Below are 17,781 nucleotides of genomic sequence, written 5' to 3' on the forward strand. Positions count from 1 at the left end.
AGGGATGTGGGAGGGAGGAGATAGATATTCAGAGCATGAGCTGTACTTTTATAGTGGCAATGTGGTCAAACTGGCTTCCAAGCTGACTGCACTGCATCATTGTTTGACAACCATGAAGGGTGAATTCTCCAAGATCCCACACCCATCTGAGGAGGGCAAGATGCCAGTGGGGTGGATTAGGAACCTCAGAGCTGAAAGTGGTGTGACAATAGCACCCACTAGAATGGTATCATACAGAAACTTCCCCAGCTTTTACTCCATCGGAGCTACTTTCACTCCAATTCCAAGTCTGAAAATTTGATATAATATTCTGAAGCTGTAGTGATCCCTGGGGCTATTTGACTTCTTAGGAAACAATATTCAGATATATTTTTCTTCAAAATGGTATGTGTTTGGACACAGTTTTGTATTAGACATTCCTTCTTGCAGCTGTTACAGCAAATTATCCAAAATGAAAGTAAATCAAAAACCTCTTTGGGGAACCAATTACAAACATTGATGCCCAAGGCAGACTTGTTTTCCCAAGGGAAGTCATATATCTTTTACTTTTTGCTAAATTCTCTTTCAGATCTGTGGGATATATTCACTTTCTTCCTTTTGTACCTCCTAGAGTCAGAGCTGGGATATTATCCAGACACTACTAGTTTCTGGGATACACTGTTCTATTTTGTTGTTGTTGTATGTGGAAGCTTACTTTTTTTTTCCCTTCCAATTTTATTTCTATCACACAGAACAGATCAAACCTATAGTCTTCCATATAAGAAATGATGTTGCATGTTATTTATGGCCATTCCTGTTTAAGACAGCATTTTCCTATAATTACCACTAAAGTCTAGAATCATCACCAGCAAACAGATTTACTGAAAATCTACATCTTCAGATGTAGCTCTTCGCTGATAATATGCAATTCAGGGCAAGGAGAGAGAATCCTGGCTAACTGAATAGAGTATTGATTGGCAATTTCTCCCCCAAACATGTGGGGTTATCCCTCTGTCTAATGAATTGGTTTTTACTAATGCTGACTACAATGGTGACCTTGGCCCAGTTGAAGGGATTGGGTTTGTTTAGCCTGGTGAAGAAAATTCTTTAGATGAACATGAGAGCTGTCTCAAATATGTGAAGGGCTATTTCCTAGAAGAGAGAGATAAGATTAATTCTCTTTAGCCTCAAAGTGAAGAACCCAGCAAGGGGTGGAAGATGTAAAGAGGGATTCTTTCAGCATACAGGTTGGTGTAGATGGCCACTGAAGTCCCTTTCAATTCCCAAATTGTATGATTTCAAAACATCTGTGAAGTTATTTGAAAGAAAGGTGACCCACAATCTGCTGGAAAATTAAAAATCAACTAGCCTCTGATGGAGAATCCCATCAAGGGGAGGTTGGGTAACATTCTGATGTATCTTTGAACCTCTATTTCTTCATAAGTAAAATGAGACTATACCACATAATAAGAGGATGGTGTAGAAGATACATGAGATAGTTTATATAACATTTTGTAAAACATTGTAAGAAATTATATAAATATCAAGTCTTATATTAAGATCACAAATTTAGGGCTAGAAGGAACATTAGAGGTGGTTATCTTTTAAATAATTTAATAAAAAATTTAAAAAATAAAATGAAAAAATAAAATAAAATAATTTAATAAACAGTTAAAATATGGCATGTAAAGTGAAATTAAAAACAAATGCTTATTGATAATACTGTTATTATCAACAATACAGCTATTATCTGAGAGTCCTTCTGAACTGATTTTCACTGGCCTATATAGTTTGAGGTTTAAATCTGACTGAATTCATATAATTCCAAGTAACAGATAAAAAATTAGTCAAGGAATCCTTGTACCTAGGTCAGCCTGGGTTCTGGTTGATGGACTTCCTGTTCCATCTCTGTCTTGTTTCCCCTATCTCCACTATTCACCTTGAAAGATAGGATGTGGGTATATTCTAAATATGGTAATCTTTACTTTTCATGAGGGCAAAGCAACACCTATACCAGGAAGCCTTCTGCAGTGGGTAAAAACCTATATGATGATCACATTCTAATTTGTGCTATCTACGTCTTATTCTTATATTGGACTGGAAGCTCCTTGAGGGTAGGGTCTGATTATTTTTAGTCCTTTAGCACTGTGTTCTCCCTAACACAGAAGCTTCATCATGAAAGTAAGTGACAATGTTCACTGACCATAGCAGATCATCAGAGATAGCAATGGGGAAAGTGTGACCCAAAGCTGTCTTGCCTGTAGCAGCCACACCTAAACAGACAGAATCTGCTGAGGATGTTCATTGTTACACAGGATGTGGGTTTCTTAGGGTGGGGAATCTACCTCTTCATGGTTTCACTCACCCTTTCTTTTCTCAGGTCAAGTGATATAAAATATAGAACTCTTTGCAAACCTTGAAGCACTAAATGAATACTAGCTGTAATTTTTATCAGGTGTATGTCTTAGTTTATTAAATGGTATTTCTGTGTATACATGCACACTCATGAACATGTATAAGTACACAAACGTTCCCCTCAGCCCAGATCTAACACTAATTCTTTCCTCTGCTTTAACTGTTAACATACAATTCTTCTAATTTTCTTTCTGCCCCTGGTCTCAAGAACCATCCATTTCTTTTGCTTTTGTTAAATTCTCTTACACTCTAGTTAGTAAAATGGTATCTTCGCAACACGCTTGAAAAGTCTAGTTTCCAGAAAAAAAACCAAAATAAATTTGCATAATGTCTATAAGACATTAGTTCTGTAAGGGAAGGGAAGGAGGAGGAAATGAACAATTATATAACACTATGTGCCAAGTACTATATGCTAGTACTTACAAATGTTATCTTAATTTGATGCTCTCAATAACTTTGAGGTAGGTACTATTCTTATACTCATTTTGTAAAAATAATAATAATGATAGCTACCATTTACAAAATGCTTCCTATGTGCCAGGGATGTGCTAAATGCTTTACAGTTATTATCTCATTTGATCCACACAACAACCCTGGTAGATAGATTTTATTTATAATCTCCATTTGTTGTTGAGGAAGCTGAGGCAGACACAGGTTAAGTGACTTGAGGCTGGATTTGAACTTCTCTTCCTGACTCCAGACTCAGGACTACTTCACTAGGCCTTTTAGCTGCCTGTAAGACTTTAGCCACATAGAAGAACATTTTTTTCCCCTTAGGTAGACAAAAACCTATTAAAAATAAAATATTTTCTCATGTAGTAGAAATCAATATCAATATTATCTCAAGTGGTTAAATGTAATATTTCTTTGAATTCTGTCATAAAGGTGTGAGTATATGGGACTGGTGATTTGGTTGTTTCCAAAGGTATTGGGAAAGCTCTTGCAACTCCAAAGTTTTTTTTTTTTATGAAAAGACATGTTGTTATAAAAAAGAAATTATTACTTACCTCTAAAACTTTCCCTGTGATGAATTGTTGACAAGCTTCACATTTGACACCAAAAAGTCCCTGATAGTCCTTTTCACAGTAAGGAGCTCCATCCCTGTAAAAGAAAGCCCAAGCAGTGTAAGTCTATTTCCCATTTCCTTGAAAAAGTTCCCTGTAGATTGTGTGAAAATAGCCCTACAGGAATGCGGAGCCTGTAGCAAATAGAAAAGGAAACATGTCCCCTGCCATATACTCCTACCAAATAATATTAAGGATAATTTTTGTTCCTTGAGAACACATGAAGATACTAGAGTTACACAGCCAAAATGCCTACAGGAACCAAAGAGTAAAATAGTGTTCTCTGCTACAGATAATAATCAAGCAGCTTAAAAATATTAATGTCTATACCTATGATTTATGTAAGCATTACTGTCCATCATCAGTGGAAGCTTGTATTTAAGATATATGTACATATAAATTCATTCCAATTGTAAAGCCAAAAAGGGTTCCTTTGTGTTTTTTCTCATCATAACATTTCTAGGCAGAAAGTATGAGGGGCACATTGTTTGTTTGTTTTTTTGATACAGCAGTAGCTTCTATGGCCCCACTCAAAAAAATTCCAAATCTGAGAACCAAAGAAAAGAACCAAGGGAAAGACATAGAGTTTGTACTCTCTCCTCTTCCATTCCTTTTCCTCTTCTTTGACCGGTATCTCCATGACCTTCAGAGGTCTTGTGTAAGTTATTTAAAGGCAGGGATCATGTCTCATTTTGTAGTTCATCCCCAAATCCCACCTAGCAGAGTGCATTACACACAATAGGTGCTTAATAAATGAATGAATGGTGGAAGCCAAGATTATCTATCCACTATGGAACCTCCAAATGGCCCTGGTTTCCTTCTCATATTTTTAGACTTTTCTTTTCCATAGTGTCTTAAATATTATAGGCCCTTAATTTGTTAAATTAAATATATTAATATCTTCTTTTCAATGTCCCCCAATCCAACCCCAATAAATCATTCCTGTCTTGGGCCCATTTTTCTTAAGTCTTCTAGGTCCTGCTTTATGTTAGTTAATATTTTAAAGAATATTTTACATTTAACTCCTTTCCCCCCCACAAATTATATGAGGAGAATTCATCCTCTCATATGTCATAGTTTTTTTTTTTTTTTGGTTTTATTTTATATATGGAAAAGTTCATTTCTTTGTTAAGTTCAGAATAATATAATATTAAAATACATAAGGCAAGAATGTTCAAATGGGATAGGGAATGACTCTAGGGAAGTTGCTTAAACTCTCAGTGTTCCAGGCAACCCCAGTCCTATAAGTTTCAGAAAAGATGCTGACTTTCCCATATCAATGAAATCATAGCTGTAGTCTTTATTCCTTCATTTGCCTTTATGGGGAGAACCACCTTGATGAGATAATTCTTGCTAAAATGTTAATGACTGATTAAGCCTTACCGTAATACTTTTTCCCCTCCCAGATGATTTATTTCTATTTCAACACAAACTTTTAGAGACTCAAGACAGATTCTAGCTCTTCCACTGTTGAAGACAGTGGGGCAGATGTTTCTGGGCAGGGAGTTGCTTCCTAAATTTTTCTCAAATCCTACCACATGGGTAAATACTTTCTGTGTCTATAAAGGTAAGCCTGCTCAGACACATCCCCAAGACCTGTGATTGGGAAGAATTATGATGTAGTACAAAGAGAAGAAAATTTGAAATCAGGATCCAAGGTTCTACCCCTCCCTCTGCCAATCATTCTCTCTGTGACTGTGGGCAAATTGTTTACCTGTACCAAGCTACAACTTCCAGATATGAAAACATATAAAATGTAAGAACACTCTATCACATAATAAGTTTGTTTAAAAGAAAGCATCTTGTATATTTTTAAAGAAATTATGTAATCTGATTCTGTCACACATTCCCTATTTATTCAATTTCAGTGGCTCCCTATTACCTTTGGGATGATGTTTAAAATCCTGGGACATTTGAGAAACTTGGGGCATGAACACAATTTCACAGAATAACAGGTTTAGAGATGGAAAACCATTCAAAAATCCCCTCATTTTACAGATGGGGAAAGTGATACACAGTGATACACAGAGAGATTAAGAGACTTGTCTACTGCCTATTGACACAGCTACTATCTGAAATGGGATTTGAACTCCTGACTTCAAGTACATCATACTGTCTCAATGAAGATGAGCATTCTTGCTAAATTTCATTCATCAAGTGCCCATTATCAATTACTGAGAACATTTGTTTTGGTAACCCCTATTAATTCTGGATTCCATAGAGTGAGAAATTTCTTACTTGCTGATGTATTCTCCAGTGAGGACTTTTCCACAGGATTTGCACTTAAAACACCCCAGATGCCATTGCTTATCCAGAGCCAGCAGTGCCTGCCCATTCTTTATGTCTCTGCCACAGCCAGCACAATCTGGAAAACAACAACCAACAAAGAACTTCATGTTTGTTGTACAAAACCCAAGCTTGAAAGAAGGCAATGAATGAATACCTTGTGGGATGCTTCAAATTATTATTTATTTCAAATGAAATTCCATGCAGAGAAAGGAGCTTGGAAAAAGAGAAACTTTACAGATGATATAAGGTGACTTCAAATGAGTAATAATTAGAAAAATGCAAATGAAATGCAAATGAAAACAACTGAAGTTTCTCATCTATTTGGCAAAGATGACAAAAATGGAATGATGACATTTATTGGTGTAGAAAGATACACTGTTGGAGCTGCTGTGGATTTGCCTACCCATTCTGGAAAGCAATTTGGAACCAGGCCACCAAAGTCATTAAATTGTATATAACTATAATATAGTAATGTCATGGCTAGATCTAAACCCCAAAGAAATAAAAAGAAAAGGAAAAGGACCCATCTGTACAATTATATGTATAGCAACTCTGTCTGTCTGTCTCTGTCTCTTTCTCTCACCTGTAGCAAAGAACGGGAGACTAAGCAAGCATCCATCAATTCAGAAATAGCTGAACAAAAGTTATAGGAATATAATAAAATATTATTATGCACAAAAATTGTCAAAAGGACAATTTTAAGGAAATAAGGAAAGATTTATATGAATTGATGCAGAATGAAACGAGTAAAAACTAAGGTAATACAACATTATAGTAAAAAAGTGAAAAGAAAAACCATTTTGAAAAACTGATCAAAATAATGATAATCCATGATTCCAGAGGATTGATTAACACACACATCCCAACTGCTAACAAAAGACAGAGTATTTCAAGGTACAGAAGGAAAATACTTGATTTTCTTGATGTAACCACTATGTTTATTTGTGTTGCTTGATTATGCATATTTATTACAAGGATTATGCTTTTCACTTTTTAGAAGGATAAGGATACAAATTACTGGTGGGTCAAAAAGAAACCCATAAAAGAAAGAAATAAACAGCATCAAAGCATTACAAAATGAACATAATAAAACAGGCGTTCAGAAGAAAACTCAGACAAGTAGGACAGTTTTGAAAAAAATGCTGAATTTATTATATACTTTTTAAAATGCTTCAATCTTTATTTAAACACAATCAGTTTTAAACAATTTTCAGATAATGAAATTGAAACTATTTCCACTCATATGAAAAAGTGTTCCAAATCACTATTGATCAGAGAAATGCAAACTAAGACAACTCTGAGGAATCACTACACACCTGTCAGATTGGCTAAGGTGACAGGAAAAAATAATGATGAATGTTGGAGGGGATGTGGAAAAACTGGGACACTGATGCATTGTTGGTGGAGTTGTGAACGAATCCAACTATTCTGGAGAACAATCTGGAATTATGCCCAAAAAGTTATTAAACTGTGCGTACCCTTTGATCTAGCAGTGTCTCTACTGGGCTTATATCCCAAAGAGATACCAAAGAAAGGAAAGGGACCTTTATGTGCCAAAATGTTTGTGGCAGCCCTGTTTGTGGTGGCTAGAAACTGGAAAATGAATAGATGCCCATCAGTTGGAGAGTGGCTGAATAAATTGTGGTATATGAACGTTATGGAATATTATTGTTCTGTAAGAAATGACCAGCAGGATGAATACAGAGAGGCTTGGAGAGACTTACATGAACTGATGCTAAGTGAAATGAGCAGAACCAGGAGATCATTATACACTTCAACAACAATACTGTATGAGGATGTATTCTAATGGAAGTGGATATCTTTGACAAAAAGAAGATCTAATTCAGTTTCACTTGATCAATGATGGACAGAATCAGCTACACCCAGAAAAGGAACACTGGGAAATGAGTGTGAACTGTTTGCATTTTTGTTTTTCTTCCCAGGTTATTTTTACCTTCTGAATCCAATTCTTCCTGTGCAACAAGAGAACTGTTTATTTAACATGTATAAGACTCCCTACCATCTAGGGGAAGGGGTGGAGGAAGGGAAGGGAAAAATTGGAACAGAAATGTGTGCAAGGGATGTTGTAAAAAGTTACCCAGGTATATGTTCTGTCAATAAAAAGTTATAATTAAAAAAAAAAAACACAATCAGTTCTTTCTCTGGGTATGGATAACATTTTTCATCATAAGTCCTTCAGAGTAGTCTTAGATCATTGTATTGATCAGAATAGCAAAGTCATTCATAACTGATCATCTCATAACATTGCTATTACTTTTCATATAGTACATTTCACTTTTCTTGAGTTCATTGAGAACTTTTCAGGTTTTTCTGATAATATCCTGCCCATCCTTTCTTATAGAACAATATTTCATCATAATCACAGACCACAATTTATTCAGTAATTCCCCAATTGCTCAATTATGTACTTTTTAATAGCAAACTTTATATAATAGAAATTCATGATTTCATAGATAATATTTTTCCTATTCTACTTTATAGACATTTTCTTGGTTTTGTTTTTTGCTACACACACATACACACACACACACACACACACACACACACACACACCACTGAAACTGCATCCTTGAGGTTTTGAAGCTGATATGGTAAACAAAGGAGTTCCTAATTTTTTTTTGGGTCATGGACCCCTTTACCCAGTCTGGCAAAATCTATAGGATGAGTCCTTCTCAGAATAGTCTTTTTAAGTGCACAAAATTAAAAAAAAAAAACACATGGGATTGCAAAAGAAATCAGTTAGACTGGAATAGAATTATCAAAAAAAAAATTTTTTTTTAAGTTCTCAGTTCTCACTATATTCTTGGTAATGAAAAGATTCCTGGATGTGGCGTCAACAAGAAGTAGCTGCATGCCTTTGAACATGTTACAACCTCTCTGAACTTCAATTATTTCATTTTTAGAACTGTGATGATGATACTTACTCTATTTACTTTACAGGGTTGTTGCAAGGACCAAATGAATAGAAGATTATTGTTCTAACCAACTACTCCACCTTGTTTCATGCTAATTTGTCTTTTATAACTTCCTGATGAATTTTTTAAAATAATGGGATCCATTTGAAGCTTATTAATAATTAATTATTATTAACAGTGTAAGATATTCACCTAAATCTAATTTCTCCAACATTGCTGTCTAGTTTTCCCAGTTATTTTGAATTAGGTAATCCTCCCCTAATAGTGTGAGTTTTGAGGTTTAACAAATACAAAGCTACTATATTTGGTTGCTTGATCAAAATAGAGTGTGTCTGATTGGCTGACCAGACCAATAAAAGCTCAGAAGGCTTTATCATAGATTGGGAACAAATGCTCTGTTTGAACATTTGGGAAAGAAATGTCTCTAAATTTGTGCATTTCATATTTCTTTGTGCTAAGTACTAGGAATACAAAGACAGGTAAAAAATATTCCCTTCTCTCAAAGAACTCACAGTCTAATGAAGGAGACAGGATATATAGAGGAGAAAGTGGCGCCAATTTCAGAGGGAAGGCACTGAGAGGATTTAGAAAGGATTTAGAAAGATTTCTTCTCGCAGATGGAATCTTAGCTGAAATCTAAAGGAAGCCAGGGAAGCCACAAGGTGGCCACCTTGAGAGAATGGAGAGGCTTCCAGGCATGGGGCACAGATAGAGAAAATGTTTGTAGTGAGATGGATCATTTTGTTGGATCACAGAGTTCATGAAAATAGTGAAGTATAAAAAGTCTGTAAAGGTAGGAAGGGGCTAGATTTTAAAACCCAAAAGAGGATTTTATTTTTTACCTTGAAGGTAACAGAGTGCCATTGGAGTTTATTAAGTAAGGGCATATATATGGCATAGTCAGACATAAGTTTGAGGAAAATCAGTCTCGTGGAAATCTGGAATTAATGATGAGAAAGGGTCACGACCTAATTCTCTTCTCTTTCAATCAGGCAGTTTTCTTCTGCAAATACTCAGTGGATATCTCACCCTGCTGAAATGGAAATTCTCTTCTCTTTCAACTCATCCATGCCTGATTCTAGTATATATCTTCCCACAAAGTTTACATGAAGGACTTCCATTCAAAAGACTGATCTTTCTCAAATTCTTCTGACATTGTAAAGATACACAAACTCCAACTTCTCTGTTGATCACTCACTTTTAAAAAATTATCTTATACTAGTTAGATACAATCCAGGAGAACTGGTCCAGACTCTATCCTTCACAAGCTGACTTCCTAGAACTAAAGGATCTTGTGGGAATGGGATGGTCTTCATCTAATACATCCTTGGAGTTTACTTTTAAAACCTCATACTTTGGTGATTCAGATCAATTCCAGCAGACTTGTGATGGAGAGAGATGCATCCAGAAAGAAGACTCTGGGGACTGAGTGTGGATCACAACATAGTATTTTCGCCTTTGTGTTGTTTGTTTTTTGTTTTCTTTCTCAATTCCCCCCTCTCCCCTTTTGAGCTGATTTTTCTTGTGCAACATGATAAATATGGAAATAAGTTAATTTTATTAATGCACATGTTTAACATGTGTTGGATAACTTGCTGTCTAGGGGAGGGGGTGGAGAGAAGAGAGGAAGAAAAATTTAAAACACAAGGTTTTACAAGGGTGAATGTTGAAAACTATCTTTGCATATATTTGGAAAATAAAAAGCTATTTTTTAAAAAAAGCCAACACCCCCCCTCCCAATCTCATACTTCATTTCTTACAATACTCCCATCTCTGATGAGGCCAAAATATAATTAAAAAGTTACTTTGTTAAGTTCTATGGCATGAAAATATGAGCTAAGATATAGTCCTTGCCCTCAAAATGTTTACAAAGTGATCAACAAATCTTTATTATGCATACAATATAAAAAATAATATGTGAGGCATGAATAAAAAATAACTGCAATGAAACAAAGTATGGTTAATTAATTAATTCAAAGGTTACCTCCTAAATTATATATTTTGTACACTTATTTGGTATATCAGATTTTTAAACAGGATCTACCTGTTTCCTAATAGCAAACAAAAAAAACTGTATGAAGCAGACCCAAGTATTTTACTTCATTTCACAGATGGCAATACTATCTGCATCTAAAATAAATTTAGAGAGATGAATCCACATCATATACCAGAAAAGATGTTTCATCTAAATAGAAATAAAAATGCTTGATTTTATTATAGTGTCCACTAGGTGGCAGCAAATGCTTAAGTGTTAAGTAGAAAGGTGAAATTTTATTCCTGGAAAATTGTTCTGGGCAATGATTAGTGCCCATATCTCAGAATTAGGAAATTATTAAAACTGAAAGTGACCTTAGAGATTATATGTACAATTCTTTTATTTTGAAAATGAGGAAATAGTTTCTGAAAGGAAAAAATGACTTGCCTCATATCACACAGGTAGTTAAAAAGCAAAGGTAATTGAAATTAGTTTTCCTGACTTCAGATCTAATTGCTACCCAATTGTAGCACCTTGAAGTCTCATTGGCTTATTGGTCAATTTAGAATTTAGATTTAGAATTTGCATTTACAAGTAGAAGTTTTCTATCCAACTATTTCATTTTGTAGATGAGGAATTGAAATCCTAAAAGATACAACAGCTAGCAGGAGGTATGTTTTAAACCCAGATGCCCTGATGAAAAACGGCAAACTTTTTTTAATGGTTCTAGTTTCTCATCACATAGGGGTGTGTATGTGTGTGTGTGTGTGGGGAGGTACATGTGTGTGTATGTTGGAAGAAGCCCTAGAATCCATTTTGACAGATGAACAAGGTTTTCTCATTCTAAGCATGGATTATTATGTCTTCTAACTGGTTCCCTTACCATAGGATTCTCCCTACTTTAGTCTAGTTTGCACTCAGCTTGCCACAGTGATCTTCCCAAAATGCACATATGATCTTATCACCCTCTTATTCAATAAACTCCCTTGATGCTTCCTATTATCACTAGAACCAAACATACATTCCTCTGTTTAGCTTTTATTGTTTATTTTCTTTATATTTTTCTTTTGGGTCTCTCTTTTTTTTTTTTTTCTTGTACAACATGACAGATAGGGAAGTATGTTTAAAAGGATTGCAAATGTTTGCTTGCTGTCTTGGGTGAGGGAGTAAGGAAGAAGGGGAGAAAAAAAACTGGAACACAGAGTCTTACAAAAATGAATGTTGAAAACTCTTATATAGTTGGAAAAATAAAATAATAATAAAAGGAAAAAGTGATGGAAAAAACCCAGTTCTTTATAATCTGGCCCCTTTCACAAAACTCTATAACCCAACCACATTTGTTCACACAACACCCTATTATTCAAGCCTTTTACTTTCCTATTCCCTATCTTCTCTATTGTCTCCCTCCACCTCTTCATCATCTCTCCCTCTCTTCTCCTCAATCCCTGGAAAGCTCTCCCTTCTCACATCACCCTCCTGGACATTCTTTATATCCTCAGCCCTTAGCACTATGACTTCATATAGTAAGCACTTAATAAAATGCTTGTTGATTTGCCACAAAGCTTCTTAAACTGTGAGTTGTGACCCCACATGGGGTTGTGTAACTGAATGTAGGGTTGTCAAATTATGACTTATTATCAGTAAATGTTTGATTTGTACACCTATTTTATATTTGTATTTGTATACTTATCTATTTGAAATCATATGAAAATATCTTGGGCAAAAAGTGTCATGAGTAGAAAAAGTTTAAAAAACTCTAGTCTAGAAAACAGATAGCACCTTCATTTTCCTTTGCTAGCCTTTGTCTTACTTGACTCCTACTTGGAATGTGTCAACCGGTGGATCTGTATTCTAACTCATCTTCAAAATCTTCTCCTCAATACCAAATCATTTCTTATAAGGAATTCCTCAAACTGTCTAGAACCTTAAAAGTATTTTGTAAGAGTGAGGTGGAGTTGAATCTGTGGATAGGTTTCTGAACACCAACATCTCTGAAGATCATGCATTTTTTCTTCACTGAGACAAGGAGAAAACTGGGAAAAAGAAAAAAGAAAATCTTCTAAAAGTGCTAGAATGGGATAGCATCTTAAATCACCTTGTCCCCTTCCAGTTCCAGAGTGAGAGAACTAAGGTCTGGAGGAATTTAGTGACTTGCTAAAATTAAGTGAAGAGATGAGACTAAAATCCAAGTCTTCTGTCTCTCAGGTCAAATCTCATTCCATGACATGATGCAAGTATCTCATAAAATTCTGGTTTGGTACTAACAACAACAACAAAAATAATCACCACCACCAATAATATCTAGGATTCATATAATGCTTTGAGGTTCTTTACACACACACACACACACACACACACACACACACACACACACACTTCCTTTAATCTATGTAATAACCCTTTGGGATTAATTTCCATATTATCTTCTTAAATTTATCTTATTGGCTTAATTTAAAATAAAAATAAGATAAGTTGATATCTAAGTAAGAGAGATCTCTTCAGCTCAAGCACCAAAGTTAACTATAAGAAGACAAAAGTCTTATCAAAACAATAATCAATAGTCATCATCCACAAGTCACTAGCTCTTTGGCAACCTATATTCAATCCACAAAAAATACTCTGGCATCTCCTGGAGGTTACCATAATAATCATATAGCCATGCACATTGGTAAAAAAACAAATTCTATTTAAAAAAAAAATTGTTTCTCTAGGAAGAAACAATGTTTATGTTCAGAAAGTCAATCCATAAGTAATTTTTTAGTGTTTCCTACAGATCAGGAACTGTTCTAGGCCATGGGGATATAAAGACAAAAATGATACACTATTTACCCTCAAAAATCTTATATTTTACTGGTAGAGACAACATGTACAAATGTAATTCCTGTCTATACAAAAAAAATACAAGGTGCTGTAGGTAGGGGGCAATAGTGGTTGAGGCTATCAGCAAAGGTCTAAGGTAAAAGCAGTAGTTTAAGCTAATCTTTGAGGGAAACAAAGATATTTATAGAAGAGAAAAGATTAGAAAACATACTTAAAATTTATCTCTGCTTTCACATTTTAAGTGTCTTAGCTCTGTCTTCCTGTTTTCCAGCTATGAAGAATATTATTTCTACACAAATGAAGATTTTTATAAATAAAAAGCTGGCAATAGATCCTTTTATTTTGTTAATATGAATAAATGAATGAATGAATAGAAGATGGTAAGGATATTATTAGTTCACTAAAACTCTGCCATAATTTTGTTTTGCTATATGAAACACAGAAAAGCTCAGTAAATATTTTTCCTAAATGGCTTGCAAATCTTACATCACAACAATTTCTTAATAATTATTATTGCAAGTAACTAAAAGGGCAATGGAGAGAGGTATATGGTAGGTACAAGTAGTCAGTGTTATCTTAAAGCAGAACCATGATAAAAAAAAGTGGATTCAAGTGTTGGGAATCAGAGATGATGGAGGGACAGCCTAGGTGCTAAACAGTTACCATGAGATGTAACAAGAAATCCATATTGGAGTGAATTCTATGTGGAGGTTCTATGGAAGAACATAGATAAGAATTAGAAGCACAAGAAGGCATCATGATCTATGATTTGTACCAATAAAGAGAATATCTACATCTATAAGATTACTGACTTACTGGAGCACAGAAATGAATCTACTAATTTCAGTTGCATGCACTGTGCATACTATTTGTCCATTTCTTATTTGGGAAGCCAATTTAAAAGGTAGAGTAATGATCCATTCTAATTGGTTCCATCTTAAAAGATAATTTTATCCCACTATTCAAGAGTGCAGAGATTTCTGATACCATTTTTGGTATTGTGCCACGTGCACCTGGACCCTTGAAAATTACTTAACATTTAGGAGAACAACAGATAATTTTAGAGAAGTCATTTCCAAGAAGTGAAGATATCTTCATATATGTTTCAGCTAAGGTCCTGTCAGCCCTACTATACATAACTGCTAGGGCATCTGGTAAAATGACTTAGATATACCACAGAATCAAGATTCTGTAGAGTTAAGTGAAACTAAGAATATTTAGCCAACAAACACTGATACCTACTGAGTATAATGCAATCTGCAGAAGATTTGAGAGACACCAAGATAAATAAGCTATAGAATTTACAATCTATTAAAGATAAAAGTATGTACAGAAAGTTAATACAAATTAAACTGCTTGATGCAAGAAAGAAAAAAAAATGCTATAAAATTAGAAGAGGAGAAATCATTTTGACTGAAGGGAATCAAATGAGATGGTCTGTGGAAAACTTTGCCTTTTAACCAAAAAGCTGTGCAGTCTTTATCTAAGCCATTTAGTATGGGGACAAGAAAGCAAACTCAGAAATGAGGTGCCAATTTACTGTCGACCTCTTTCCTTTTCACATTCATGTTCAGTGTTGCCAGGACTATCTTTGGCTTATAAATAGAAATGTATGAATTGACACAACGTCGACCAGCTGGAGTACATTCAACACATTTTTCTACTTAAATGAGCTGCTTCAAGTAAGGCCATATGGGTCATTTTTTGGAAGGTATCATTAGCAGGTAACATGGATATAAGGTTAAATCTAAGAAAGACTAAGGCTGAGGTCAGCTTTGGGTCAATGAAATGTGAAACAGCTTTTCTATTCAGCTAGGTCCATTTTAATAACTGGATACAGGGTATTCTGCAATCTCCGGAATACTCCATTTCTATTAGCCAAGAAGCAATAATAAAACAACTGCCTCTCCAGGAGATTTTCAAGGACAGTCAAGTTTGTGTGATATTTCCCCCCAGACTAAGACATAAATAATTTAAGGGCTGTAACTTGTTTATAGGCCAGTCTTTCTCAGAAAGAAGGTAACTTGTATAAAAAGGCAATGAATAGAGGGCTAAGGTTTATAATGGAGGGTGTTCTCCCAGAACCAAATTGTCCATAATTACAATTATGCCTATTATTAGTTAAGTCAATCACATTCTTGACTTAAATGTTGAAGTGTAAAAAATTTGAGCCAATTCTGTTTCCACCAAACTATCCTAAATGAGCCCCTTTTGTTGAGTTTGTAAAACAATATTGCTTGTCAAATATGTTTTCATCAATCATAACAGCAACAAAACAGAATTAGAGTGGCCTTCTGCCTAAGTTTATCAGCAACTATACAAGGTTTCAGTTATCCAATGGTTGGAGATAACTATATGTCTTCCTTCTCATTTTTCCTTGAATAAACTTGAATTGCCTTCATTTCTTCAGGCTGTCTTTCTCTCAAATACTGTCATCTCTCAAAATAAGAGACCTTTAAGATCACTGAGAAATAGAGTGATGCCAAAGTTTTGTAAATGCTCTAATACAGTTAACCTTTGGGATTCCTTACAAGTAAAAGACACATTATAATCAGATCTTCACCAGTTGCAAAATGGGGACATTCAATCCCTTGTCTCCTTACCACTGGTACATGGTACCTACTGGCATCGACTCCTTCATAGTAAGGGATATGTGAGTCACCTGCTCACTCTCTAGGCTAGTTTTTTCACACATTAGAAGGTCTGGGTTTCAACACCATGAAGTCACACAAACCTTTAAATGGTTCTAGGAAAAACTTTATTTTAGGGAATATACTTCTAACTAGGCATTGACCCCCACTTAACATCATACACCAAGATAACGTCAAAATGGGTTCATGACCTAGGCATAAAGAATGAGATTGTAAATAAATTAAAGGAACACAGGATAGTTTACCTCTCAGACCTATGGAAGAGGAAAGAATTTATGACCAAAGAAGAACTAGAGATCATCACTGATCATAAAATAAAAAATTTTGATTATATGAAATTGAAAAGTATTTGTATAAACAAAACTAATGCAGACAAGATTAGAAGGGAAGCAATAAACTGGGAAAACATTTTTACAGTCAAAGGTTCTGATAAAGGCCTCATTTTCAAAATATATAGAGAACTGACTCTAATTTATAAGAAATCAAGCCATTCTCCAATTGATCAATGGTCAAAGGATATGAACAGACAATTTTCAGAGGATGAAATTGAAACTATTTCCACTCATATGAAAGAGTGTTCCAAATCACTATTGATCAGAGAAATGCAAATTAAGACAATTCTGAGATACCACTACACACCTGTCAGATTGGCTAAGATGACAGGAAAAAATAATGATGAATGTTGGAAGGGATGCGGGAAAACTGGGACACTAATGCATTGTTGGTGGAGTTGTAAACGAATCCAACCATTCTGGAGCGCAATCTGGAATTATGCCCAAAAAGTTATCAAAATGTGCATACCCTTTGATCCAGCAGTGCTATTACTGGGCTTATACCCCAAAGAGATACTAAAGAAGGGAAAGGGACCTGTATGTGCCAAAATGTTTGTGGCAGCCCTGTTTGTAGTGGCTAGAAACTGGAAGTTGAATGGATGCCCATCAATTGGAGAATGGCTGGGTAAATTGTGGTATATGAATGTTATGGAATATTATTGTTCTGTAAGAAATGACCAGCAGGAGGAATACAGAGAAGCTTGGAGAGACTTACATAAACTGATGCTGAGTGAAATGAGCAGAACCAAGAGATCATTATATACCTCAACAACAATACTGTATGAGGATGTATTCTGATGGAAGTGGACTTCTTTGACAAAGAGACCTAACTGAGTTTCAATTGATAAATGATGGACAGAAGCAGCTACACCCAAAGAAAGAACACTGGGAAACGAATGTGAACTATTTGCATTTTTGTTTTTCTTCCCGGGTTATTTTTACCTTCTGAATCCAATTCTCCCTGTGCAACAAGAGAACTGTTCGGTTCTGCAAACATATATTGTATCTAGGATATACTGCAACATATCTAACATATATAGGACTGCTTGCCATCTAGGGGAGGGGGTGGAGGGAGGGAGGGGAAAAATCGGAACAGAAGTGAGTGCAAGGGATAATGTTGTAAAAAAATTACCCTGGCATGGATTCTGTCAATATAAAGTTATTATAAAAAAAAAAAAAGAAATCAAGCCATTCTCCAATTGATAAATTCAAAGGATATGAACAGACAATTCTCAGATGAAGAAATTGAAACTATTTCTAGCTATATGAAAAGATGCTCCAAGTCATTATTAATCAGAGAAATGCAAATTAAGACAACTC

General features: G+C 35.0%; 1 protein-coding gene across 12 annotated transcripts in view; it reads right to left on the reverse strand.

Moving 5' to 3' along the window:
• The window catches only part of ABLIM1 (actin binding LIM protein 1), a 297,172-nt gene that overhangs the window by 117,052 nt on the left and 162,339 nt on the right, over positions 1–17,781 (reverse strand). For all 12 annotated transcript variants that reach the window (XM_051981492.1, XM_051981491.1, XM_051981486.1 and 9 more), the window contains exons 5-6: positions 5,697–5,823; positions 3,402–3,495 (exon numbers count right to left, since the gene is read on the reverse strand). In XM_051981492.1, coding sequence (XP_051837452.1) covers positions 3,402–3,495; positions 5,697–5,823 — 221 coding nt within the window. The remainder of the gene's footprint in view (positions 1–3,401; positions 3,496–5,696; positions 5,824–17,781) is intronic.

This window comes from Antechinus flavipes, chromosome 2 (assembly GCF_016432865.1).
Source record: "Antechinus flavipes isolate AdamAnt ecotype Samford, QLD, Australia chromosome 2, AdamAnt_v2, whole genome shotgun sequence".
In the NCBI taxonomy this organism is placed as follows: domain Eukaryota; kingdom Metazoa; phylum Chordata; class Mammalia; order Dasyuromorphia; family Dasyuridae; genus Antechinus; species Antechinus flavipes.